The sequence below is a fragment of the Microcaecilia unicolor genome, chromosome 1 (assembly GCF_901765095.1).
Source record: "Microcaecilia unicolor chromosome 1, aMicUni1.1, whole genome shotgun sequence".
NCBI lineage: Eukaryota > Metazoa > Chordata > Amphibia > Gymnophiona > Siphonopidae > Microcaecilia > Microcaecilia unicolor.
In genome coordinates this window covers 16,041,155-16,067,640 of record NC_044031.1, presented here as the reverse complement: position 1 = coordinate 16,067,640, position 26,486 = coordinate 16,041,155, and the positions used below count along the sequence as shown (strand labels likewise).

General features: G+C 48.0%; 2 protein-coding genes across 2 annotated transcripts in view; both read left to right on the top strand.

Annotated features, from left to right (window-relative positions):
- Window positions 1–26,486, top strand: part of LOC115479013 (acid-sensing ion channel 1C-like) — a 188,406-nt gene that overhangs the window by 55,956 nt on the left and 105,964 nt on the right. The gene's annotated exons all lie outside the window — the stretch shown is intronic.
- LOC115459992 (phosphomannomutase 2-like) lies at window positions 21,613–24,269 on the top strand. Its single transcript, XM_030189856.1, has 2 exons — window positions 21,613–21,634; window positions 23,565–24,269. Exons 1-2 carry the CDS (start codon window positions 21,613–21,615, stop codon window positions 24,170–24,172), a joined length of 630 nt encoding a protein of 209 aa, XP_030045716.1. The 3' UTR covers window positions 24,173–24,269.

The following is a 26,486-nucleotide window of genomic DNA, read 5'->3' as shown; positions in this document are numbered from 1 at the left end:
TGAGGACCAGAAATGAAGGAGGAAAGGAAAGAAATAAATGGAAAGGAAGCCTTGGAAACGGAGTTAAGAGGACAGATAGCAGCAGAATCAGATACTGGGCCAGCATGATCAGAAAAAGAAAGTCACCAGACAACAAAGGTAGAAAAAAAATCATTTTATTTTCATTTTAGTGTTTGGAATATGTCCACTTTGAGAATTTACATCTGCTATCTTATTTTGCAATGTATAGCAATTTGTTTCTAAGAATATTGCTGACAATTCCTGTCAGTGTGGGAAGTTGTGAGCGATCATTTTCACGGGGGGGGGGGGGGGGGGGGGGGGGGGGGGGGGGGGGGGTCGCCGCCACCGCCACCAACTGATAGGCTGCAGGGGGGCGCCAGAGACCCTAGGCACGGCCCTGGGGCAATGCATCATCAATGGTGTCATTATTAGCACAAAGCATTCTGAAAGAGATATGTGAGAGAAGCAGGAGGGGGAAGAAGCAGGCCGATAAGCAACAGAAGCTCAACTACACAGCAAAGTGCTGAGGCCAAAGAGCATTGCTTTGCCTACCCACAAATTTTAATGAGGCCATACGGAAAAGGATTCTGGTTTCTCAGCAGACCTCATTCGGGGCTGGAGGTTGGGAGGCGGGGATAGTGCTGGACAGACTTGTACGGTCTGTGCCAGAGCCGGGGTTGGGAGGCAGGGCTGGGGAGGTGAGGATAGTGCTGGACAGACTTATACGGTCTGTGCATGTGCCAGAGCCGGTGGTTGGGAGGTGGGGCTGGTGGTTGGGAGGCGGGGATAGTGCGGGGCAGACTTATACGGTCTGTGCCCTGAAGAGCACAGGTACAAATCAAAGTAGGGTATACACAAAAAGCAGCAAATATGAGTTATCTTGTTGGGCAGACTGGATGGACCGTGCAGGTCGTTTTCTGCCGTCATCTACTATGTTACTATGTTACATTCATTCAGATTGGAACCACTTAACCAAATTGAAAACTGGCCGTTTTGGATCAGTTGCCCATTTGGATTAATCCCTGGTGCCTAAGCATCTAACCTTCTAAGCAACTAATAGAGAACATCAAAGAATGAGCAGAAAACACTGTATAATCCTGGGGGGAAGAGGAGAAATAGAAACAGAAATGCATTTCCTCATACAAAGAGAACTGAGATGCAAATTTTTCAAAACCGAGAGACATGGAGAAGCATGAAAAACGTTCAAAAATCCAGTAGAAAACACGGCCATTTTCAAACCAGAAAACCGTCTAACATTTTGTTTACAAAATTGACCGTTTGCTAGATGTTGTTGTGCTCAGTGCGTCTATCTTTTAGGACCATTGTCCAAAAAAAAAGTCCAAGGGAAAAATGCACAAAAACAAGCAATTGGGATGTGGGGGGGGGGGGGGGGGGCATTCTTAGTAGACTGACCACACAGACATCCCAGCAGAGCAGTGGAGCAGCCTAGGGGGCGCTGTAGTATACTTAACATAAAAGGTCCCAGGTACACATCTCACCCTTACCCCCTTATATTGTATGGTGAGCCCTCCAAAACCCTACTGTACCCAACTGGGCACCACTACAATAGCCCCGATGGCTGCAGGTGTCTCTTATGTGGGTACAGTAGGTTTTTGGTGAGTTTTGGATAGCTCACACTTTCCACCACAAGTGTAACAGGTAGAGTGGGACAGTGGCGTAGCTATGGGGAGCCTGGGCCCCCCATATTTGCTCTGGGCCCCTGGTTTGGCTGGTGGGGGTCCCCAACCCCCGCCAGCTGAAGCCTTTGTTCACATTGCCTGCCCTGCTCAATTTCATTAAAAACTAGCATGCTGGATGTGAGGGGAAGAGAGAGCAGGGCAGGCAATGCGGTGGCACTGCAGCTGGCAGGGGTTGGAGACCCCCACCAGGCAAGATATGTACAGTGGTGGCAGTGGGGAGTGGCAGGGTGGCGGACCAAAATGTGCCCCCTCCTTGGGCTTTGGCCCCCTCCCACCTCAAGGTCTGCCTAAGCCCCTGGAGTGGGATATGGGCCTGGATCCCCTTCTCCACAGCATAGCCGCCAAGAGGGGGGGGCAGGGGGACAAAATTCCCCGGGCCTCCAAGGGGGGCCTGGCGCCGCAGTCCCACCCGCCCTCTGTCGTCGACTGTCTGCCACCGGGCCGGGCCCCCTGCATTGAAATCACTGCGCCTCTCACCTCCGTGTGAAAATGCAGCAGGGCAGCAGATCGCCTCCATTCGGGCCTTCTTCCCTCCCTGTGTCCCGCCCTCGTCTGAAGTAACTTTCATGAGGGCGGGACACAAGGAGGGAAGGAGGGCCGAAGGGAGGTGATCTGCTGGTGATAGGCGCTGTGATTTCAATGCAGGGGGCCCGGCCCGGTTGGCGGATGGAGGGGGGCGGGTGGAGGGGGGAGCGACGGCAGCAACCTCGGGGGGGGGGGGCGGCAGGGGCGGGGCCCCGGGCCCGGCCCAGTCTCTCGGTAGCCCTGCTCTACATTGCACTGCACTGACCTCAAGGCTACTCCAGGGACCTGCTGGCTGCTCTAATAGGACTGGCCTTAACATCTGAGGCTGTCATAGAGGCCGGAATGTACTGTTTCTTTCACATCTTTGGGGAATGAGAGGCGGTCAGTGACCACTGGTGAGTAAGGGGGGGGGATTATGCCTTAATCCCTCCAGTGGTCATCTGGTCTTTTAGGGCACCTTTTTTATGATGTAGTCGTGACTGAAATGGGTCCAGACCAAAATGTCCAACTTGTAGCCCTAGATGTTTTTGCTTTGCTCCATTATGACAGAAAAACATCCAGGTTGTGGGAACGCCCAAATCCCACTCCCAACACGCCCCCTCGTGAATTGGACGCACCGCAGAGAAAAACAAAATCGCAATTTAGACGTTTTTCAGAGAAAAACGTCCAAATTCTTCTTTATGCCATTTCCCAGACATTTTTGTTGTTGGACAATGAGCCCCAAAATTGAAAAATGAGCAGGAAAAACTCAGGATAATCCTGGAGAAAGAGGAGAAATAGACACAGAAATGCATTTCCTCATACAAAGAGAACCGAGATGCAAATTTCCCTAAACTGTCAGAGAAAATCAAAGAATGAACAGGAAAAATTCTATATAATCCTGATTGAAATGTGTTTCCTTCTGGACTTCAGTTCCACTATGTTTCTGGGGCAGTGGCGTAGCCATGGGTGGGCCTGGGTGGGCCGGGGCCCACCCTATTTGGACTCTGGCCCACCCAAAATTGGCTGTCTGGCTACGCCCCTGTTCTGAGATGGCTGCTGTGCCCCTCTGTATGATCAGCTGTGTGACACTCTGTGTATCTTTGTGCAGGGCCGCTGAGGTGGGGGGGGGGGGGGGGGCAAAATTTCCCAGGCCTTCTCTCTCCTGCTCATGACAGGACCAGAGTGATCGCGTCCCAACAGGAGCAGGAGAGAGAAATGCTCCAGTGCTGCTCTTCTGCCCATTGCTGAGTGGCTGCTTTTCCTTTCAGGCGCGCATGCTCGGTTTTGAAACCGAGCATGCCCTGAGAGGAAAAGCAGCAGCAGGGGCCCTGCCCCGGGCCCGGTTCAGTCGCTTGGTGGGCCCTGTCTCTGTGATCTGTGTTGGGCGCTGCTGTATCTCTCTGTATTTTCAGATGAATGAGTCTGGAGTGGGTGTTTGGTCTCCGTGTTTCTCTGGTATGTGAAATTCTCCGTCTCCCAAACTTTCTGTGTTTCTGCAATGGGCGTTGGGTAAGGCTGCCAACTGGACCCAGATTTACAGGAAAGAGTTGCTCCAGGCCTGGTTTTACCCCAGTGTATCTTGATACTTGTAGTCTTGCAGTTCTTAGGCAATGCAATGGGGAAATCAAAACTACAGCTCCCTGCATGCAACGGGGTAGACCCAGGACCAGATGGACCCTGTCATGTGAATCTGAATCCAGGTGGGAGCCGTATCATTGGGGCAGTGTCTCTGTCTATTACCGGGTGTATAAGCCTTTCCATCTTTCTGGGGTGGGTGCTAATATGTTCCCTTCAATGTGGAAACTCAAACGTCTGAAACCATTCTTCCCACGAGAAATATTCCGCAACCTGATACAATCAATGGTACTAAGCCACGTAGACTACTGCAACGGCATCTACGCAGGATGCAAAGAACAACTTATAAAGAAACGCCAGACAGCCCAAAACACGGCAGCCAGGCTAATATTTGGAAAAACGCGTTTTGAAAGTGCCAGACCCCTCTGAGAAAAACTGCATTGGCTCCCAATTAAAGAACGTATCGCCTTCAAAATCTGCACCCTGGTCCACAAAATTATCTACAGCGAAGCCCCAGGATATATGACAGAGCTCATAGACCTGCCTACCAGAAATACAATCAGATCAACAAGAACATACCTAAATCTCCACTACCCAAGCTGCAAAGGACTCAAATACACATCAACTTATGCAAGCAGCTTTTCCTACATAAGCACACAACTGAGGAATGTACTACCAAAAGCCATGAAAACAGCATACGACCATCTAAACTTCAGGAAATCACTAAAAACCTACCTATTCAAAAAACCATACCTTACTGACATAACCTAAAAGCCTGAACCCTGCTCAGTGGTGTACCAAGGGGGGGGGGCGGTGGGGGCGGTCCGCCCCGGGTGCACGCTGCTGGGGGGGAGGGGGTGCCGCGGCATGCGCCTGTTGCCCTGTTGGCTCCAAGTTCGCATGTGTTCACTGCTCCCTCTGCCCCGGAACAGGTTACACATGCGAATTCGGAGCCGACAGGGCGACAGGCAAGCGCCGCGGCACCCCCCCCCCCCAGCGGCGTGCACCCAGGGGGGGGTGTCATTTTGCCGGGGGGGGGGGGCGCATCGGTCCGCCCCGGGTGTCAGCCAGCGTCGGAATGCCACTGACCCTGCTACATAACCAACTAATGCTAGAATTGGACTCAACGCACCTCCTCACTGCGATCCCCAAATATGTCTGTAACACAAGTATCTTATTCTACCATAATACCACTTTGTGTTTGTTTCTCCACCGGACTTGGCGAACGCCTTTACGGTACTATGTAAGCCACATTGAGCCTGCAAATAGGTGGGAAAATGTGGGATACAAATGCAACAAATAAATACATATCATTTCCCTGCATATCTCGGGATTGGGAGGGCCACTGGATTGGGTACTGAGCCCTGAGCCCAGCAGTACAGGGAGTGATTTCCAGCTGTTGAGGTCTGGACAGTTGCCATTTTTTATAATGATTTTGTGGCAGTGAAGTGCAGTAAAGCACCATCCTCTATTAATCTAATGGATTAAATACTGCAAAGAGAAACCAGCAGAAACAAGGGCTCTCAGTTTTGCAAAACATGAATTATGGAGACGGGGAAAAAGAGCGTGAGAGAGAAAGCACAGGGGGCGAGAGAGTGTCAGAATCAGGGGGAGATAAGAGACAGCCTGGTTATGGGGCAGGAGGAAGGGGGGGGGGAAGAGAGAAGGGGCAACAGTCTAGATGCTACACTGGTCCCTGGAAGAGCGACACACTTCATTCACCTGACACCTGTTTTCAGTCTTTCCGAAGCTTGGTGGTAATTAATGGGAGAAGAAAGTTGGGGGGGGGGGGGGTAGCAGGGGCACTTCAAATTTGGCACTTCAATAGAACACATTAAGCACGAATTATGTAACAGTAATTTTGTGGCATAAATATTTATAGGTGCTTGTATAAGAACATAAGAGTAGCCATACAGAGACAGACTGAAGGTCCATCAAGCCCAGCATCCTGTTTCCAACAGTGGCCAATCCAGGTCAGAAGTACCTGACAAGATCCCAGAACAGTAAAGCAGATTTTGTGCTGCTTATCCTAGAAATAAGCAGTGGATTTTCCCAAGTCCATCTTAATAATGGCTTATGGACTTTTCTTTCAGGAAATTAGCGAAACCTTTCTTAAACCCTGCTAAGCTAACTGCTTTTACCACATTCTCTGGCAACGAATTCCAGAGTTTAATTACACTTGCATGCACAAATTTCTACACTAATCCCCAGATTCCATAGGGGGTCGCTCAAGTTTGGGTACCCAAATTTCCGTGCGATCCTGAGATGCGCGTGCAACCTAATTGCAATTAACATCAAATAATTGTCAACGAACACTCAACTATTGATGTGAAATGGCGCCAACTAGGGAATACACTTGCAACTGACCTTGCATCATTCTAGAACACTGTGCCTAAATCCGATAGCCTGCAACCTAAAAGTGACTTGGCCATGGGAGGGGCATAGATGGGTCAGGGGTGTTCTCAAAAGATGCATGCAGTGTTGCAGAATTCCGGGGTCACATGAACATAAGAATAGCCATACCAATGGTCTATCTAGCCCAGTATCCTGTTTCCAACAGTGGCCAATCCAGGTCACAAGTTCTTGGCAGAAACCTGAATTAATTTTTTTATTTATGCATTCTTGTATCCAGTGCATTTTTTGCAGAGAAAAAGGTGTCGGTACTCAAATGCCAGGCCACCCTTCAGGGGTGGGGTGATCACTGAGGGACCCACCCCACAATAGCCAGGCCCCCTGCAACCAGTCACAGAATCTATGACAAGGCAGAATTGGGGTGTAGAGCCTGAGCTCTTTCATTAAAACTTGGGTTCCATGGGTCAATTTTAGCAGACAATGGAAAAGGTGCCGGTACTCAAATGCCAGGCCACCCTTCAGGGGTGGGGTGATCACTGAGGGACCCACCCCACAATAGCCAGGCCCCCTGCAACCAGTCACAGAATCTATGACAAGGCAGAATTGGGGTGTAGAGCCTGAGCTCTTTCATTAAAACTTGGGTTCCATGGGTCAATTTTAGCAGACAATGGAAAAGGTGCCGGTACTCAAATGCGAGGCCACCCTTCAGGGGTGGGGTGATCACTGAGGGACCCACCCCACAATAGCCAGGCCCCCTGCAACCAGTCACAGAATCTATGACAAGGCAGAATTGGGGTGTAGAGCCTGAGCTCTTTCATTAAAACTTGGGTTCCATGGGTCAATTTTAGCAGACAATGGAAAAGGTGCCGGTACTCAAATGCCAGGCCACCCTTCAGGGGTGGGGTGATCACTGAGGGACCCACCCCACAATAGCCAGGCCCCCTGCAACCAGTCACAGAATCTATGACAAGGCAGAATTGGGGTGTAGAGCCTGAGCTCTTTCATTAAAACTTGGGTTCCATGGGTCAATTTTAGCAGACAACGGAAAAGGTGCCGGTACTCAAATGCTAGGCCACCCTTCAAGGGTGGGGTGATCACTGAGGGATCCACCCCACAATAGCCAGGCCCCCTGCAACCAGTCACAGAATCTATGACAAGGCAGAATTGGGGTGTAGAGCCTGAGCTCTTTCATTAAAACTTGGGTTCCATGGGTCAATTTTAGCAGACAATGGAAAGGTGCCGGTACTCAAATGCGAGGCCACCCTTCAGGGGTGGGGTGATCACTGAGGGACCCACCCCACAATAGCCAGGCCCCCTGCAACCAGTCACAGAATCTATGACAAGGGCAGAATTGGGGTGTAGAGCCTGAGCTCTTTCATTAAAACTTGGGTTCCATGGGTCAATTTTAGCAGACAATGGAAAAGGTGCCGGTACTCAAATGCGAGGCCACCCTTCAGGGGTGGGGTGATCACTGAGGGACCCACCCCACAATAGCCAGGCCCCCTGCAACCAGTCACAGAATCTATGACAAGGCAGAATTGCTGTGTAGAGCCTGAGCTCTTTCATTAAAACTTGGGTTCCATGGGTCAATTTTAGCAGACAATGGAAAAGGTGCCGGTACTCAAATGCGAGGCCACCCTTCAGGGGTGGGGTGATCACTGAGGGACCCACCCCACAATAGCCAGGCCCCTGCAACCAGTCACAGAATCTATGACAAGGCAGAATTGGGGTGTAGAGCCTGAGCTCTTTCATTAAAACTTGGGTTCCATGGGTCAATTTTAGCAGACAATGGAAAAGGTGCCGGTACTCAAATGCGAGGCCACCCTTCAGGGGTGGGGTGATCACTGAGGGACCCACCCCACAATAGCCAGGCCCCCTGCAACCAGTCACAGAATCTATGACAAGGCAGAATTGGGGTGTAGAGCCTGAGCTCTTTCATTAAAACTTGGGTTCCATGGGTCAATTTTAGCAGACAATGGAAAAGGTGCCGGTACTCAAATGCGAGGCCACCCTTCAGGGGTGGGGTGATCACTGAGGGACCCACCCCACAATAGCCAGGCCCCCTGCAACCAGTCACAGAATCTATGACAAGGCAGAATTGGGGTGTAGAGCCTGAGCTCTTTCATTAAAACTTGGGTTCCATGGGTCAATTTTAGCAGACAATGGAAAAGGTGCCGGTACTCAAATGCGAGGCCACCCTTCAGGGGTGGGGTGATCACTGAGGGACCCACCCCACAATAGCCAGGCCCCCTGCAACCAGTCACAGAATCTATGACAAGGCAGAATTGGTGTGTAGAGCCTGAGCTCTTTCATTAAAACTTGGGTTCCATGGGTCAATTTTAGCAGACAACGGAAAAGGTGCCGGTACTCAAATGCTAGGCCACCCTTCAAGGGTGGGGTGATCACTGAGGGATCCACCCCACAATAGCCAGGCCCCCTGCAACCAGTCACAGAATCTATGACAAGGCAGAATTGGTGTGTAGAGCCTGAGCTCTTTCATTAAAACTTGGGTTCCATGGGTCAATTTTAGCAGACAATGGAAAAGGTGCCGGTACTCAAATGCGAGGCCACCCTTCAGGGGTGGGGTGATCACTGAGGGACCCACCCCACAATAGCCAGGCCCCCTGCAACCAGTCACAGAATCTATGACAAGGGCAGAATTGCTGTGTAGAGCCTGAGCTCTTTCATTAAAACTTGGGTTCCATGGGTCAATTTTAGCAGACAATGGAAAAGGTGCCGGTACTCAAATGCGAGGCCACCCTTCAGGGGTGGGGTGATCACTGAGGGACCCACCCCACAATAGCCAGGCCCCCTGCAACCAGTCACAGAATCTATGACAAGACAGAATTGGTGTGTAGAGCCTGAGCTCTTTCATTAAAACTTGGGTTCCATGGGTCAATTTTAGCAGACAATGGAAAAGGTGCCGGTACTCAAATGCGAGGCCACCCTTCAGGGGTGGGGTGATCACTGAGGGACCCACCCCACAATAGCCAGGCCCCCTGCAACCAGTCACAGAATCTATGACAAGGCAGAATTGGGGTGTAGAGCCTGAGCTCTTTCATTAAAACTTGGGTTCCATGGGTCAATTTTAGCAGACAATGGAAAAGGTGCCGGTACTCAAATGCGAGGCCACCCTTCAGGGGTGGGGTGATCACTGAGGGACCCACCCCACAATAGCCAGGCCCCCTGCAACCAGTCACAGAATCTATGACAAGGCAGAATTGGGGTGTAGAGCCTGAGCTCTTTCATTAAAACTTGGGTTCCATGGGTCAATTTTAGCAGACAATGGAAAAGGTGCCGGTACTCAAATGCGAGGCCACCCTTCAGGGGTGGGGTGATCACTGAGGGACCCACCCCACAATAGCCAGGCCCCCTGCAACCAGTCACAGAATCTATGACAAGGCAGAATTGGTGTGTAGAGCCTGAGCTCTTTCATTAAAACTTGGGTTCCATGGGTCAATTTTAGCAGACAATGGAAAAGGTGCCGGTACTCAAATGCGAGGCCACCCTTCAGGGGTGGGGTGATCACTGAGGGACCCACCCCACAATAGCCAGGCCCCCTGCAACCAGTCACAGAATCTATGACAAGGCAGAATTGGTGTGTAGAGCCTGAGCTCTTTCATTAAAACTTGGGTTCCATGGGTCAATTTTAGCAGACAACGGAAAAGGTGCCGGTACTCAAATGCTAGGCCACCCTTCAATGGTGGGGTGATCACTGAGGGATCCACCCCACAATAGCCAGGCCCCCTGCAACCAGTCACAGAATCTATGACAAGGCAGAATTGGTGTGTAGAGCCTGAGCTCTTTCATTAAAACTTGGGTTCCATGGGTCAATTTTAGCAGACAATGGAAAAGGTGCCGGTACTCAAATGCGAGGCCACCCTTCAGGGGTGGGGTGATCACTGAGGGACCCACCCCACAATAGCCAGGCCCCCTGCAACCAGTCACAGAATCTATGACAAGGGCAGAATTGCTGTGTAGAGCCTGAGCTCTTTCATTAAAACTTGGGTTCCATGGGTCAATTTTAGCAGACAATGGAAAAGGTGCCGGTACTCAAATGCGAGGCCACCCTTCAGGGGTGGGGTGATCACTGAGGGACCCACCCCACAATAGCCAGGCCCCCTGCAACCAGTCACAGAATCTATGACAAGGCAGAATTGGTGTGTAGAGCCTGAGCTCTTTCATTAAAACTTGGGTTCCATGGGTCAATTTTAGCAGACAACGGAAAAGGTGCCGGTACTCAAATGCTAGGCCACCCTTCAAGGGTGGGGTGATCACTGAGGGACCCACCCCACAATAGCCAGGCCCCCTGCAACCAGTCACAGAATCTATGACAAGGGCAGAATTGCTGTGTAGAGCCTGAGCTCTTTCATTAAAACTTGGGTTCCATGGGTCAATTTTAGCAGACAACGGAAAAGGTGCCGGTACTCAAATGCTAGGCCACCCTTCAAGGGTGGGGTGATCACTGAGGGACCCACCCCACAATAGCCAGGCCCCCTGCAACCAGTCACAGAATCTATGACAAGGGCAGAATTGCTGTGTAGAGCCTGAGCTCTTTCATTAAAACTTCGGTACCATGGGTCAATTTTAGCAGACAACGGAAAAGGTGCCGGGTACTCAGTACCCCCAAGTACCCCCTCAAAAAAGCCCTGCTTGTATCCCACTGTTATCCAAAAACAAGTTTTGGTTCAAAGTGGCTTACAATTTACAGTTACAGTTAGATTGTTTATTCCTCCGTTAGGACATGGAAAGGACTTCTGTAGACCACAGAGTTTTTTGATAGGCTGTTTTGAAGGAAAGTAGGGAGGTAGTTGTTCTGTCCGCTGACTGCCTTGCACTAGTTAATTAATTTATTTATTTGTTGCATAACAAATGCTTTACATTGAGCTCTCCAAGACGTCTATAGGGTCTTTGGTAAGCTGGATTCCTAGATATTTAAACGCTGCTTCCGCTCTCCTAAATGGGCAACGTAAGCTCTCCCACTGATCTTCCCTCATATTAAGGGCCATAAGCTCCGATTTATCAAGATTAAGTGGGAAACCGGAAAAATCCCCAAATTCTGCAAAAAGCTCCATCAGAGAAGGAAGGGAGTTCCGAGGGTCCTCTAGCACGACAAGGAGATCGTCTGCAAAAGCAGAAATCTTTTTTTTAGTTCCAATATTTTTATTGTGTTTTATAAATGATAACAAATGGCTAGAATAAAGCAATTAGCCAGCTTAACAGGTTAACAGTAACAAGCATCAGCAAGTCCATAAACCGCTACTAAACGGACTTGGAAAAATCCAAAATTCCAGGAATAACATGTATAGAATGTTTGTACGTTTGGGAAGCTTGCCAGGTGCCCTTGGCCTGGATTGGCCGCTGTCGTGGACAGGATGCTGGGCTCGATGGACCCTTGGTCTTTTCCCAGTGTGGCATTACTTATGTACTTATGTCCTCTACTTGGCTCACTTATTACATAGAGCAGTGATTTAACCTATTGTGATGTCATAGTGGCTCATTCCACCAATAAGAGCCAACCTCATTAGTGATGTCACAATGGCTTGATTGTATAGAATGTTTGTACGTTTGGGAAGCTCGCCAGGTGCCCTTGGCCTGGATTGGCCGCTGTTGTGGACAGGATGCTGGGCTCGATGGACCCTTGGTCTTTTCCCAGTATGGCATTACTTATGTACTTATGTACGTATACATGTTCAAGTTAGGGCAAGTCCAGGATTATTTCGATAACAGATCATAATCATAAGTCACAGGAGTAATACATAATTTCAATTCTGACAAAGGTTATTACGTAGTGAGTTTAGTAAAGGAGACCATATTTTGTTGTACTTAACAAGTGAGTTATGTTTTTCAGCCGCAGCATATTCGTATTTAGCTAAAATACACACAGAATTCCACCATGATAAATAAGTTACTTTGTCAAGATCTTTCCAACAAAAGAAAAGTGTTCTAAGGGCTTGATGTAACATTAAATCCAGTAATTGTGCTTGATATTTGTCTATTGATGATTGTAACATTAGTGATCCACATATAACTATATTATATGATAAAACATCTTGAATATTCAAGGTGGAAGATATTGTGTCCCATACAGAATTCCAATATTCTTGAATATATGGGCAAGAATAGATGATATGTTTAAGATTTCCAACATCTTTTTCACAGGTCCAGCATTTATTCGCACTGTTTTTTTGGTTTTATTGTGTTCAATTTGGTGAGTTTAGCAGGAGTCCATAGGGCTCTGTGTGCTAAGTAGAACATAGATCGTGAAATGGACGCTGATTTGGTGGTATGAGTAATTTTAAACCAAAATTTTTCCCAAGTTTTTTCATCTAGTTGGGCATTTAGATCGCATTCCCATGATTGCATGGTATTAGTAGGTTCTTTGAATTTAGCTAACTGTAGTATTTTGTACCATTTAGATGCGACTTTTTTGGAAGTCATAAAAGACTTGCAAAGTTGCCAACAAGAAGGGTAATCAGTAGTTAATTTTTGTATATCTACGGAGTTAGTTACACAGTGTTTGAGTTGAACCCATTTGTAGTATTGAGAACTTTTAAGACCATATTTTATACTTAGTTGGGCAAAAGGTAGCCAAGAATTATCTTTTATAACGTCATTGAGAGTCCATATACCAGCTTTTTTCCAAGTATTCCAATTTATGTAACAATTGTTAATTTTGAATTTTGGATTGTTCCAAATTGGGATGTACATAGTATGTGTTATGGGATGTGTGACAACTGAATCGAGTTCATTAAAAACAGTTCTAAGAGTTTTAAACAAAACATTAGAAGAAACATTAGTCTTTTGAGACCAAGGGAAGAAATGTGTGGGTGTGTCTGGTTGCTTTAGCATTTCAATCCGGAACCATGATGAGGTGTTGAGTTGCAAAAGCAGAAATCTTAAAAACTTCTTCTCCTATCTGCACGCCTCTCACCTCCCCCGTCCGCTTGATGTCCCTAATAAGGGGATCTAGCACCATTACGAAAAGAAGTGGCGAGAGAGGGCAACCCTGCCTAGTTCCTCGAGCTATCCTAAAAGGGGCTGAAGCCTGTCCATTGACCCAGACCTCAGCACTCGCTCCGTGGTTTAGGGCCTCAATCTTATTTATTTGTTGCATTTGTGTCCCACATTTCCCCACCTTTTTGCAGGCTCAGTGTACAGTCCAACCTCAGAGCAACAGACACTAGAACAATGGATATCAGGAACAGCGGATAGCAGCCGAAAAATGAAAGAAAAGCAAAACTGAAAAGAAAATAAAGAAAAATTATAAAAAGATCAGCATCTTCCAAAAAAAACAATAAAACAGAGAAACTTTGGCATTAAAACAAAACCTTGACAACAAAGAATTTTCAAAGCAATGGACTCTGACTCCTCCTATATGGTCCGCTGCTCCGAGGACACACTATACCCTGATATTTATTTTTGTTACATTTGTACCCCTGCGCTTTCCCACTCATGGCAGGCTCAATGCGGGGCAATGGAGGGTTAAGTGACTTGCCCAGAGTCACAAGGAGCTGCCTGTGCCGGGAATCGAGCTCAGTTCCTCAGGACCAAAGTCACAGACTCACGTACGTGCAGGACGTCAGACTCACAGAAACAGAAGCCTGCGCAGCCTTCTACATGGAATGTTGCTAGTGGAATAGCAACATTCCATGTAGAATCTCAAAGAGTAGCAACATTCCATGTAGAAGTCGGCCCTTGCAGATCACCAGTGTGCGCAGCCTTTTACATGGAATGTTGCTAGTGGAATAGCAACATTCCACGTAGAATCTCCAATAGTAGCAACATTCCACGTAGAATCTCCAATAGTATCTATTTTATTTTTGTTACACTTGTACCCCGCGCTTTCCCACTCATGGCAGGCTTACATGGGGCAATAGAGGGTTAAGTGACTTGCCCAGAGTCACAAGGAGCTGCCTGTGCCTGAAGTGGGAATCGAACTCAGTTCCTCAGTTCCCCAGGACCAAAGTCCACCACCCTAACCACTAGGCCACTCCTCCAGGCTGTACGTGGGACACTGGCGCTGAATAGCCAGATATTCGGGGATACTGTAAGCTATCTGGAAGACGTACTGAGCCAAATCGACAAACTAAAGAGTAGTAAATCACCTGGGCCAGATAGCATTCACCCTAGGGTACTAAAAGAATTGATACATGAAATTGCTGATCTCCTGCTAGTGATCTGTAACCTGTCGTCAGTGCCGTAGCGAGGGCTAATGGCACCCGGGGCGGGTCACCGCTGCGCACCCCCCCTCTGTGGCGCACCCCCCCCCCCCGGAGCGCAACCCCCCACCCCCGGACCGCATTCTTACCTGCGGGAGGGCCGATCCGCCCCGAGTGCACGTCACTCGGAGCTGCGTCGGCCCCGCTGGTTCCCTGCTCTCTCTGCCCCGGAACAGGAAGTAACCTGTTCCAGGGCAGAGAGAGCAGGGAACCAGCGGGGCCGGCACCCCCCCGAGCGCATGCACCCGGGGCGGACCGCCCCCCCCCCTTCCTACGCCACTGCCTGTTGTTAATATCGTCCGAAGTACCTGCAGACTGGAGGGCGGGCCAATGTGATGCTGATTTGAAAAGGGTTCCAGGGATGATTGTGAAATTGCAGACCGGTAAACCTGACGTCAGTGTCTGGCAAAATAGTGGAAACTATTATAAAGGATAAAATTATGGAACATATAGGTAAACACGGTTTAATGGAACAGAGTCGGCATGGATTCAGCCAAGGGAAGTCTTGCCTCACCAATTTGCTTCATTTCTTTGATGTTGTGAATAAACCAAGTCTATAAAGGTGAGCCGGTTGATGTAGTGGATCTAGATCTTCTGAAAGCTTTTGACAAAGTTCCTCACTCCCGGATAGGAGGCAACGTTCTGTTGTGGATTAGGAATTGAGTATTGGACAGAAAACAGAGGGTAGGGTTAAATGGCCATTGCTCTCACTGGAGGAGAGCGAATAGCGGAGTGCCACAGGGATCTGTATTGGGACCAGGGATATTCAACGTATTTATTATTGATCAGAACAAGTGAAGTGATTAAATATTGTCAGCCGCTCCTCCCGGCCGCGTAATTGTCTCTCTCACTTATCCGTGCTGTCCGCTTCCGACGCCACACTCGTCTGTGCAGTTCGCTCTCACTGCCACACAGTTCCGCTAGCAAGGCGGTGCAACACAGTTCAGCTTGCCAGTCTTTTAAACAAAGTTCAGCCAGTCAGACTTTAAACACAGTTCTGCTAGCCAGGCTTCAAACACAGTTCGGCTTGCCCGGCCTTCCAACAAAGTTCAGCTAGTCAGGCTTTAAACCCAGTTCTGCTAGCCAGGCTTCCCCACCCCGCCCTCTTCAGCAAGGCCTCAAAACAGTTCAACTTAGCTAGGCTTTTTCCCCAGCACAGCTTAGCCAGGCTTTTAAAGATCCACCACCCTCACTTGTCAACACTTTACCTCTTGACATCCACCCGTCGGATCTCTCCTGACCATTCTTCTTTTCTTGATACTTTTGGGCTCCTCTAGACATCACTCTTCTTCTCCAGCAACTTCCTCTCCCACCCCTTCTCCTCCTACCTGCTCCAACTCCTCATTCTCCACCCCCTCCTCAGCTGATTCCATCTCCCAATCAGCCCCCTCTCCTTTCCTCTCCTGTGGCTCAGGTACTCGTCTGTCCTCCTCCCTCCTATTCTTCCAGGCAGTCTGAAATCTGTGTTCTCTACGCTCCTGCCTCCCCCCCTCCCGCAATGCATTCTGGGATCTGTAGTTTTTCCACTCTGGCTTTTCTCTCTTCCCCCCTGCATTCTGGGCTCTGTGGCTTCTCTGATTCTCACAATATGCAGATGACACAAAATTACTCAAAGTTGTTAAAACATGTGAGGACTGTGAAAAATTGCCGGGAGACCTTAGGAAACTGGAAGACTGGGCATCCAAATGGCAGATGAAATTTAATGTGGACAAATGCAAAGTGATGTACAGTGGGAAGAATAATCCGAATCATAGTTACCTGATGCTAGGGTCCACCTTAGGAGTCAGCACCCAAGAAAAAGATTTAGGTGTTATTATTATTTTTTTTTTTTGTTACATTTGTACCCCGCACTTTCCCACTCATGGCAGGCTCAATGCAGCAGGCAATGGAGGGTTAAGTGACTTGCCCAAAGTCACAAGGAGCTGCCTGTGCCGGGAATCGAACTCAGTTCCTCAGGACCAAAGTCCACCACCCTAACCACTAGGCCACTCTTCCACTGTTGCTACTATTTGAGATTCTACATGGAATGTTGCTATTCCAACATTCCATGTAGAAGTCGGCCCTTGCAGATCACCAATGTGGCCGCGCAGGCTTCTACATGGAATGTTGCTAGTGGAATAGCAACATTCCATGTAGAATCTCCAATAGTATCTATTTTATTTTTGTTACATTTGTACCCTGCGCTTTCCCACTAATGGCAGGCTGAATGCGGCTTACATGGGGCAATGGAGGGTTAAGTGACTTGCCCAGAGTCACAAAGAGCTGCCTGTGCCTGAAGTGGGAATTGAACTCAGTTCCTCAGGACCAGAGTCCACCACCCTAACCACTAGGCCACTGTTGCTACTCTTTGAGATTCTACATGGAATGTTGCTAGTGGAATAGCCATGTAGAATCTCAAAGAGTAGCAACATTCCATGTAGAATCTCCAATAGTATCTATTTTATTTTTGTTACATTTGTACCCTGCGCTTTCCCACTCATGGCAGGCTCAATGCGGCTTACATGGGGCAATGGAGGGTTAAGTGACTTGCCCAGAGTCACAAGGAGCTGCCTGTGCCTGAAGTGGGAATCGAACTCAGTTCCTCAGGACCAGAGTCCACCACCCTAACCACTAGGCCACTCCTCCACTACGCTGAAATCTTCTGCCCCATGTGTGGTGACCGCCAAAAAAATAAGCAGGATGCTTGGAATTATTAGGAAAGGGATGACAAATAACGCCAAGAGTATTATAGTGCCTCTGTGTCGCTCCATGGTGCAACCGCACCTTGAGTATTGCGTTCAGTTCTGCTCGCCGTATCTCAAAAAAGATATAGCGGTATTAGAAAAGGCTCAAAGAAGAGCGACCAAAATGATAAAGGGGATGGAACGCCTCTCAAATTCAGAAAGGCTAAAGAGGTTAGGGCTCTTCATCTTGGAAAAGAGACAACTGAAGGGGATATAATTGACGTTTATAAAATCCTGAGTGGTGTAGAACGAGTAGATGTGAATCGATTTTTTTACTCTTTCAAAAAGTACAAAGACTAGGGGACACTCAGTGAGGTTGCATGGAAATACTTTATAACAAATAGGAGGAAATATTTTTCATCGACAAATAGTTAAGCTCTTGAATTCATTGCTGGAGGACGTGGTAACAGTGGTATCTGGGCATAAAAATGGGTTGGACAAGTTCCTGGAGGAAAAATCCATAGTCTATTATTGAGATAGACATGGGGGAAGCCACTGCTTGCCCAAGGATGGGTAGTGTGGAATGTTGCTACTATTTGGGTTTCTACCAGGTACTTGTGACCTGGATTGGCCAGTGTTGGAAGCAGGATACTGGGCTAGATGGACCATTGGTCTAACCCAGTATGGCTATTCTTATGTTCTTATCCAGGTACCACCGTTATTAAGAACCAGTTCAAACTACTACTACTACTACTTAACATTTCTAGAGCGCTACTAGGGTTACGCAGCGCTGTACAATTTAACAAAGAGAGACAGTCCCTGCTCAAAGAGCTTACAATCTAATAGACAAGTGAACGGTCGGTCCGATAGGGGCAGTCAAATTGGGGCAGTCTGGATTCACTGAACGGTAAGGGTTAGGTGCCGAACGCAGCATTGAAGAGGTGGGCTTTAAGCAAAGACTTGAAGACGAGCAGGGAGGGGGCTTGGCGTAAGGGCTCAGGAAGGTTGTTCCAAGCATAGGGTGAGGCGAGGCAGAATGAGCAGAGCCTGGAGTAGGCGGTGGTGGAGAAGGGTTCTGACACCTGTTTCTTTAGCCTAACTTGCCTGGATAGTGTGTGGGGAAGGAGTGGGGGTTAGTTGAAGGAGGTTGTATGTCTGTTGCATTTCAAGGGGAGTGTGTGGGAAGTGTTGCAAGTATATGAGTGTGGGGGGGGGGATGCTCATTGGAGGGGGTTGTGTGTGGGATATGTTGCAAGGGAAGTGTGTGAGGGTCATTGCAAGGATGTGTGTGTGTGTTGGGGGGAGGGTATTAATTGCGGAAAGCTGTGTGTAGGGTCAAAGCCAATGCAAGAGTGGCAGGTGCCCGCCTTTAGCCTTACATCGCCTCCTCAGCGAACTTTCAGGCTCCCCCACGAAGGTGATCATTAAACTCGACAACTCTTACAAAAACACACTGATGGCTCTTCCAGTTTGTGCAGCTGTCAGAATTTATTGTTTGGCTTTGAATGCAGCTGCCCCCCCCAGAAAATGCTGCCGTAGGTGACTGCCTAGTCATGACTACCGATTGGGCCAGCCCTGGGTGGGATACCATGCAAACGGAGTATGTGGGGTATATTGCAAAGAGGGGAGGAAGTATTGGTAGAGGCTGAGTAAGAGGCATTAGGCAGAGGGAGTTGTGTGTGTTGCAAAAAGAGTGCATGAGATGTTGAAGGGGGAAGTGTATGTGGTCATAGTAGGCCATGTTTGGATTGGATTGTATGGGGCGTGCAGGCTGTGTTGCATTGGTGGGGACTGTATTTAAGAAACTTGTGTGTGACAGACACTGCGGGGGGCTGCATTTTTTTTGAGAGATTGATTTTATAGGAGTTCTGTGCAGGCCTCTGATTCTCTAGAAGAGACCCAACGCCTTGCATGAAGAAAACGCCCCGAAAAGTCCCCGGTGATTCACTGCTTCTGGCGATCAGGGTGGAGGGGGTCGGAGGGCTGCTTCACACAGCTCAGTGCACTTTCATTCTGCGCTTGAAGAGAAAGCTGGTTTCGCTGTCAACAATTGATTGATATGTTCAATCTGTTCATCAGATTAGTAAGAATATTGAATAAAAGTTATTGCATTTAGCAGATAACAGTCGGGTTTCCTGTAACTGAGGGACTTGCTCTCTTACTTTTTTTCACTCTTAATGTCAAACAATACAATTGCTACCCCTATTATATTCTCCAGGGTTAGATAAAGTGCTGAAAAGCTGGTAATAACAGAAATCCAATTCAGCAATCGGCATTCTCTTTAATCAGATTTTGCCGCAGTAGTGGCTCCCAGCAGTGTCCTAAAGGTTGACCATGAATTCTTGTCAACTCTAGGACAATCCTGGATCTGATGACCCCGGCCCTTGCCACTCTGGTGTCTTCCTCTTGCCTTGCCTCTGTCTTGTCATCTCAGGTAACTTCTTCCTGTTTTCCGTCTTCACCCTGTCCTAGAGCCCTTCTTTCCACCCCTTCCAACACCTTCACCCTGTGCCTCTCCCTTACTCAGTACTCCTCTCCACCCTTTTTCATAAGCCCCTCCAATCTCTCTTCCCAGAGCCCCCACCTCCTGTCCCTTCCCATTTTTCATTCCTGACACTTTTCCCCTAATCCCTCCCTCCTCTCTCACCTCTCTACTTCCTGTTCCTGCTCTTTCATGTAGTTTGTTTCCCTCTTTCCCCTCTCCCTCAGCTTGGTCCAGGCAGTTGGAAGAGAGAGGTTCTGAGGCCTGGGGAGAAGAATACAGGTGTAACCTTGGTGGTCCTGGATTCAGAGTTCAACCCAGTTGGAGCCTCCCGAAGGCAGTCTCTGCGGTCCCTTACTCTCTTGACGCTCAGTTCCTCCACCTGGGGAAAGAAGCGTTAGTGGGTTACCCTCTTCTCCCCCAGGGACCCCAAAAATACAAGTCCAAATTAGGGCTGCCGAGGGGGGGCAAAATTCCCTGGGCCCGGGCCACCAAGGAGGGCCCGGCGCCGGAGTCTCTCGCCCTCTCCTGCTCCCAGGCCGCTGGCGCTGCAGTCCCGTCTCCACCTGCCTAGCCTCAGCTACCTTCTGTCTGTCATCTGACCTCCTGCGTTAAAAAAAAAATCTCTAAAGCAGCAGCGCAATGCCTTCTCTGCGAAAGCGGCAGATCGCCTCGGGCGGGCCTTCCCTCATTGTGTCCCGCCCTCCTCTGATGTAACTTCCTATTTCCACAAGGGACAGGTATGTGGGATCTCTTAGGAAAAGGAGGAGCTAGTGGTTACTGAGGATGGGCAGACTGGATGGGCCACTTGGCCCTTATCTGCCGTCATGTTTCTAGGTTCCTGTATTCTGAAGTCAGCAGTTCATGCAAACTGAAACTGTTTATTCTTCAACTCTGAGAAATCAGGAACATCAACCATTATCAAATGTCCAACACTGAAAGCAAGTCTTTTAAAACACAATCCTTCTGGTATTCCCCAGGGAAACTCCTGTATTCTCCTTCCTTGTATTTATGTACCAAAGCTTTTCAGCAGGACTATATACACTTTTTGCAGACTCCAGTTCATGCTTGTCCCACAGAATAATATCCCAAAGGCTGTGCTCCACTCACTTCACAAGTCCAGACCCCATATGGCCTGACCTCCGTCAAGAAGACCTTTGTGTTGGCTCACCCTGGCCTTGGGATGGGCAGTCCCTGGCTCTGATCCCACACTCCCAGGTTGGGTCTCTACTCTGCCCACCCATAGCTCTCCTCTTTTACAGTTGTCACTTTGCCGAGCTAGAGGTTTTATTTCTCCTATGTGGCATTCCCCTTTACCTCCTCCAATGGCAGGGGACCATCAGGCAACCAAGTCCATTCTCGATATTTCATGTCAACAGACCGATGGTTTAATTGCTTCCCTATGCAGCCGCCGCCATCTTGATGTACTCAAAATACATTACTTTGTATGGAGGACTCGGGGATACCCAAGTCCACTCGGCCAAACTGGATCTGGTCCCAATTGTTGATGGACAGCCTCTTTTATTCAGATCTCTTCCCAGACTTCCACAACACTCATGACCGGCAAGGAACTCTACTCCCCAAATGTCCCAAACCAATCGCTTCAAGAATAAGTCTGCATTTCTCACTCTGGGAAGCCTGCATCCTGCTGCTCGGCCTTCATCAATCCATGGCACCTGCAATAGCTCCTTTGGCACTGGGTTTTCCTAACCAATGCCCAGCTGATTTCTCTGTTGGTTGCACATCAGTTCTGTACATGATAATAGATAGCAGGTTGAGATCCAGGCTCTTCATGAGACACTGAACTTCAGAGCTGCTAACTGTGCACTCTGTGGTCATCATGCCAGGACCACTTGACTCAAACTCTCCCGTGGCAAGGCACAGGTACTCCAGCATTGTAGCAGATTTAGGACGGCCTGTCTCAGGGTCAGTCGATATTCTCCCCAAGACTCTTTTCAGTCCTCTCTCAGCAGGCTCTCTACACATGTCTGATGGGAGAGGTTCTGCGGGATTGGAGACGAGCAAATGAGGTCCCTCTTCACAACAGTGGAGACAGGGAAGAAGTAGGAAACTACAGACCGGTAAGTCTCACGTCGGTGGTAGGAAAAATAATGGAGTCGCTGATGAAAGAAAGTAAAGTTAACTTTCTAGAAGCCAACGGGTTACAGGATCCAGGGCAACATGGCTTTACCAAAGCAAAATCCTGTCAAATGAATCTTATTGACTTCTTTGACTGGGTGACCAAAGAACTGGATGAAAGACTTGCGCTAGATGTAATCTACTTGGACTTCAGCAAAGCCTTTGATATGGTCCCCCACAGAAGACTCGTGAATAAGCTGAAAGGGCTGAACTTAGGACCAAAAGTGGTGAACTGTATAGGAAATTGGTTGACCGACAGGTGGCAGAGGGTTGCAGGAAGTTGCAGTAGAGAGGGCGGGACGTGGCAGGAGGAAGGCTATGGAGACAGCCTCTCTTACTGTGAATCGCTGCCAGATGTAGGAGCCTGTATGTCAGACCCATGGGGAGCAGAAAGGGGGGGGGAGTGCTGGACCCATGGGAGGGAAAGAAGTGGGAGGGGGCCCCATGGGAGGAGGGGGGATGGAGCACGGGTGGGGGCATGGGCGTAGTTTGACTGTTTCATTTGGGGGGGCAAAGGATGGAGCATATTAGCATATTCATTTGCATATATACTGTATATATGCAAATGAATATGCTAATATGTTTCTATCCATCCCCTTCCCCATTCTATCCAGCGTCTCCCCCCCTCCCCCTTCGCAGCATCTGTCTCCCATAAAGAACGACAACGTGGATGCAGCAGCTCACAGGTTTGAGTGAACGGCGACGGCTGCGCGGGGGAGTGGAAGCAGAGATTTACCAAATAGCTTCCTACCTTCCAGTGGACTAGGCAGGAGCGAGGAGCCAGCATTTCCCAGTGGCGAACGGGCGGGTCGGCAAGCGAGCGGAGGTTGTAAAAGCAGCAAGCAGGCATGCTCGTCTCCATCCGCTTCCCTGCCCTCTCTGCGTCCCGCCTTCCTCTGATGTCATTTCCTTTCGGGCGGGACGCTGAGAGGGCAGGGAAGCGGATGGAGACGAGCATGCCTGCTTGCTGCTTTTACTCAGTGGCGCCCCGCCCGCCAGTTCACCGAAGCGACGTCGGGTAAGTCGTCGTCATTTGGGGGGGCACTGCCCCCCTCACCCCCCTCAGTCTACGCCCATGGGTGGGGGCAAACTTTGCAGGGGGCATCAGAAATCCTTACACTGGCCCTGCATGGGAGGGGCACGGGCAGTCGTGGCCTTCCTAGAATGTGTGCCCAGTGTTATAGACTAAGCCAGATGCGCATCTAATTACAGCTTGACGATTTACACCAGGTTTCTGTTGGTGTAAATCCTCATTCGAAAAACTGGGCACGGATCCGTCACTAAGCGCTACTCTATAAATGGCGTACAACTTTTGAGCGCTATGTCTAGAATTAAGCCCATAATGGTCAATCTATTTGAGAAACTGCGACAAATTTACCTTCACTGTTCTCATTCTTATGCATTCTTGTATCCCACTGTTATCCAAAAACAGTTTTCGGTTCAAAGTGGTTACAAATTACATTCCGGTTTACAGTTGCAGTATTGGTTTACATATTACAGTTCTGTTGAGACTTACGATGACGGCTTACAATTTCAGTTTACATTTTGGTTGCGACTTATAAGGGTAGGTTAGAATTAGCAGTCGGGATGGACATCGATAACTAAGCTATTTGTTGTAGAATTTTTAAAAGAGGTATATTTTCAGTTCTTTTCTAAACAGAAGATAGTTCGTGATGCTTCTTGTGATCTTTGGTATTGAGTTCCACCTTTTGGCGCCCAGGTAGTTAAATCCGGCCATGTAGATAGATTTGTAAGTTATGTTTCTGCAATTGGGTAGGTGACGATGTAGGTAGCGTCTGGTTTCTGGGCTTGCGTTTCTTGGGGCTAATTCTACCAAGTCTAATATGCATTCTGGAGAAAAAACAAATAGTATTTTGTAGATGATGGTGCTAGCTTTAAAGATCAGTCTTTCTTTGATTGGCAGGCCAGTGTGTCTTTGATAAGATTAAAGAACAGCTGGGAGAGGATGTGGTTGAAAAGTATGATTACATGTTTGCAGGAAATGGTCTTGTCGCGTACAAAGATGGAAAGTTCTTATCTAAGCAGAGCATTCAAGCCCATGTTGGGGAGGACATAATCCAAGATTTAATCAACTACTGTCTGAGATACATTGCCAAAATGAAGCTACCAAAGAAAAGAGGTACGTTTATTGAATTCCGTAATGGGATGTTAAATGTTTCTCCTATTGGAAGAAGCTGTAGCCAAGAGGAACGGATCGAGTTCTATGAACTGGATAAAAAGGAACGTATTAGAGAGACATTTGTAGAACACTTGCGGAGAGACTTTGCGGGAAAAGGACTCACATTTTCCATAGGAGGCCAGATAAGCTTAGATGTATTTCCAGAAGGCTGGGATAAGAGGTACTGTTTGGGAATCCTTGAAAATGATGCATGCAAGAAGATTTATTTCTTTGGAGACAAAACCCTGCCTGGCGGCAATGACTACGAAATTTATGAAGACCCTCGGACCGTGGGCCATTCAGTAACCTCACCAGAGGAGACTCTAAGAATCTGTAAAGAATTGTTTTTTTAGTTAAATGATTGTTTGCTGAGGTCATCTCGAATATATCCAGTATATGAAAAAAATCAGTGCCATCTCAAACAAAACAGTTTAATTAAGGGACTAGTGGTATTAAAGGGAGCAGTTATTTTGATGGCAAGATTGGAATGGATGAATGATATGTGATTTTAATGAAGCACAAGCACGAGCACAATGTACCCCAAGGGAAGTGAAATAATTATGTGAATATGTGTGTATATCGCATTGTGGGTTGGTTTGTGTAAGATATGTGGGGGGAGTGAGATCAGGGTGTCATGAATTAACATATTCCTCCTCTAGGTTTAAACAAACGTTGAATTGTATGTTTTATTATCCATGTATCAGAAGGTAATATGGAATGTACCATAATTTATGGGCGGAGGTTTGAGCTCAAGTCTAACAATATTTAATGTGAGTAGTTCATGACTTATACATATGTATTATAGATATACGCATACATCGGTGAGTAAGATCTACTTGGGCGCAGCTGTATGTACATACACGAATATTAGGAGGTGGAACATCACATGTGCAATGATGGTTCCATTGTGACACCACCACATATTCCTCTTGGGGATATAATGGGTGTAAACGGTATGGTCTGAGCACATTTAAAACAATTTAAAACACTTTAGCATTTTTTTAAAGTGCATACATATATATATAAAAAAGATAAATTATTCTGAACCCAAGTTTACTATAGTGAGCCAGTGTAGTATGTCAAGTAGTGGGGTCGTTCTTTCATATTTTGACTTCTTGAAAATTAGCCTCGCTGCCACGTTTTGGATGGTTTGCAGAGATTTCAGTGCACTTTCCTTGCAACCAACGCATACTGCTTTGAAGTTATCCAGTTGTGAAAGTATTGTCGTTTGTACTGTTATCTGGAATGATTGTCTAGGAAAATAGTTTGCATAGAGGGGCATAATCGAACGGGGACGACCATCTCTAAGGGCGCCCATCTCTAAGGATGGCGCCGCGAAGGGGCGGGGAAACCCGTATTATCGAAACAAGATGGGCGTCCATCTTTCGTTTCGATAATACGGTCGGGGATGCCCAAATCTCAACATTTAGGTCGACCTTACAGATAGATGGTCGACCGTAGAGATGGGCAACCTCGGTTTTCATCGATAATGGAAACCGAGGACGCCCATCTCAAAAATGACCAAATCCAAGGCATTTGGTCGTGGAAGGAGCCAGCATTCGTACTGCACTGGTCCCCCTGATATGCCAGGACACCAACCGGGCACCCTAGGGGGCACTGCAGTGGACTTCCTAAATTGCTCCCAAGTCCATAGCTCCCTTCCCTTATGTGCTGAGCCCCCCCCCAAAAAAAAAAAAAACCCCAAACCCACTCCCCACAACTGTACAACACTACATAGCCCTTATGGGTGAAGGGGGGGCACCTACATGTGGGTACAGTGGGTTTTGGGTGGGTTTTGGAGGGCTCACATTTAACACCACAAGTGCAACAGGTAGGGGGGGGATGGGCCTGTGTCTGCCTGAAGCGCACTGCATCCACTAAAAACTGCTCCACCATGGCGAACAGATGACTGCTTTGACGGGTTCGACCTCTCTGGGTGCGGACCGCAGCATTGAAGGAGCGACGCTGAGCCCTCCTTCTCACACCGCTCCTCCACAACCCGGAAGTGAAAGGCTGCCCGAGGGACCACGGCAGTTGGAAGTGCCATTTGCAACGCCGTTGGGAGGAGGACCTTCGAGCACTTCAACCCCGGGGAAGGAAACAGCAATGCAGGAGCAATTGCAGGTCGATGCCCCTGTTCCCCGAGGTTCCACTACTGGGAGTAATGGAGGATTACAGAGACCAGCAGTGGTGACTATGAACTCATTATGGGATGCAATTCAAGGGGTCAATAACACCTTACTCCAGATGAATACCTCTATTAAGGGTGAAATTAAGGAATTAAAACAGACTAGTGAAAATCTGTCTAATAATTTTCAGGAACAAAAAGCAAAAGTTCTGAAGATGGAAGTTGAGGTTGGAAAACTTCAAAATCTAACGTTTTCTTTAATTAAAGAAAAAGGAATACAGGAAAAGAAATTAGAAAATTTGGAAAATAATGCTCGAAGGAATAACTTAAGGCTAATAAATTTTCCAAAATCACCCTTAGTCGCAGCTATAGATATGCTGAAAAGATATTTTACCCAAATACTGGGAATCCCAATGGAGGGTTATCCCCCTATAACGAGAACCCAGTATATTATGGGTGTTTCTAAACTTCCAAAGGAGCAACCATCAACTACTCCAGATTTAAATTTGACAGAATTTCTAGAGAACTCTCTGGAAGTT

What these genes read in the sequence shown, in the direction of transcription:
- LOC115459992 (XM_030189856.1), top strand. Translation starts at nt 21,613, where the DNA reads ATGGAGTCGCTGATGAAAGAAA. An exon ending in GGAGTCGCTGATGAAAGAAA is followed by an intron (nt 21,635 to 23,564) that starts GTAAAGTTAACT and finishes TTTGATTGGCAG; the next exon opens with GCCAGTGTGTCTTTGATAAG.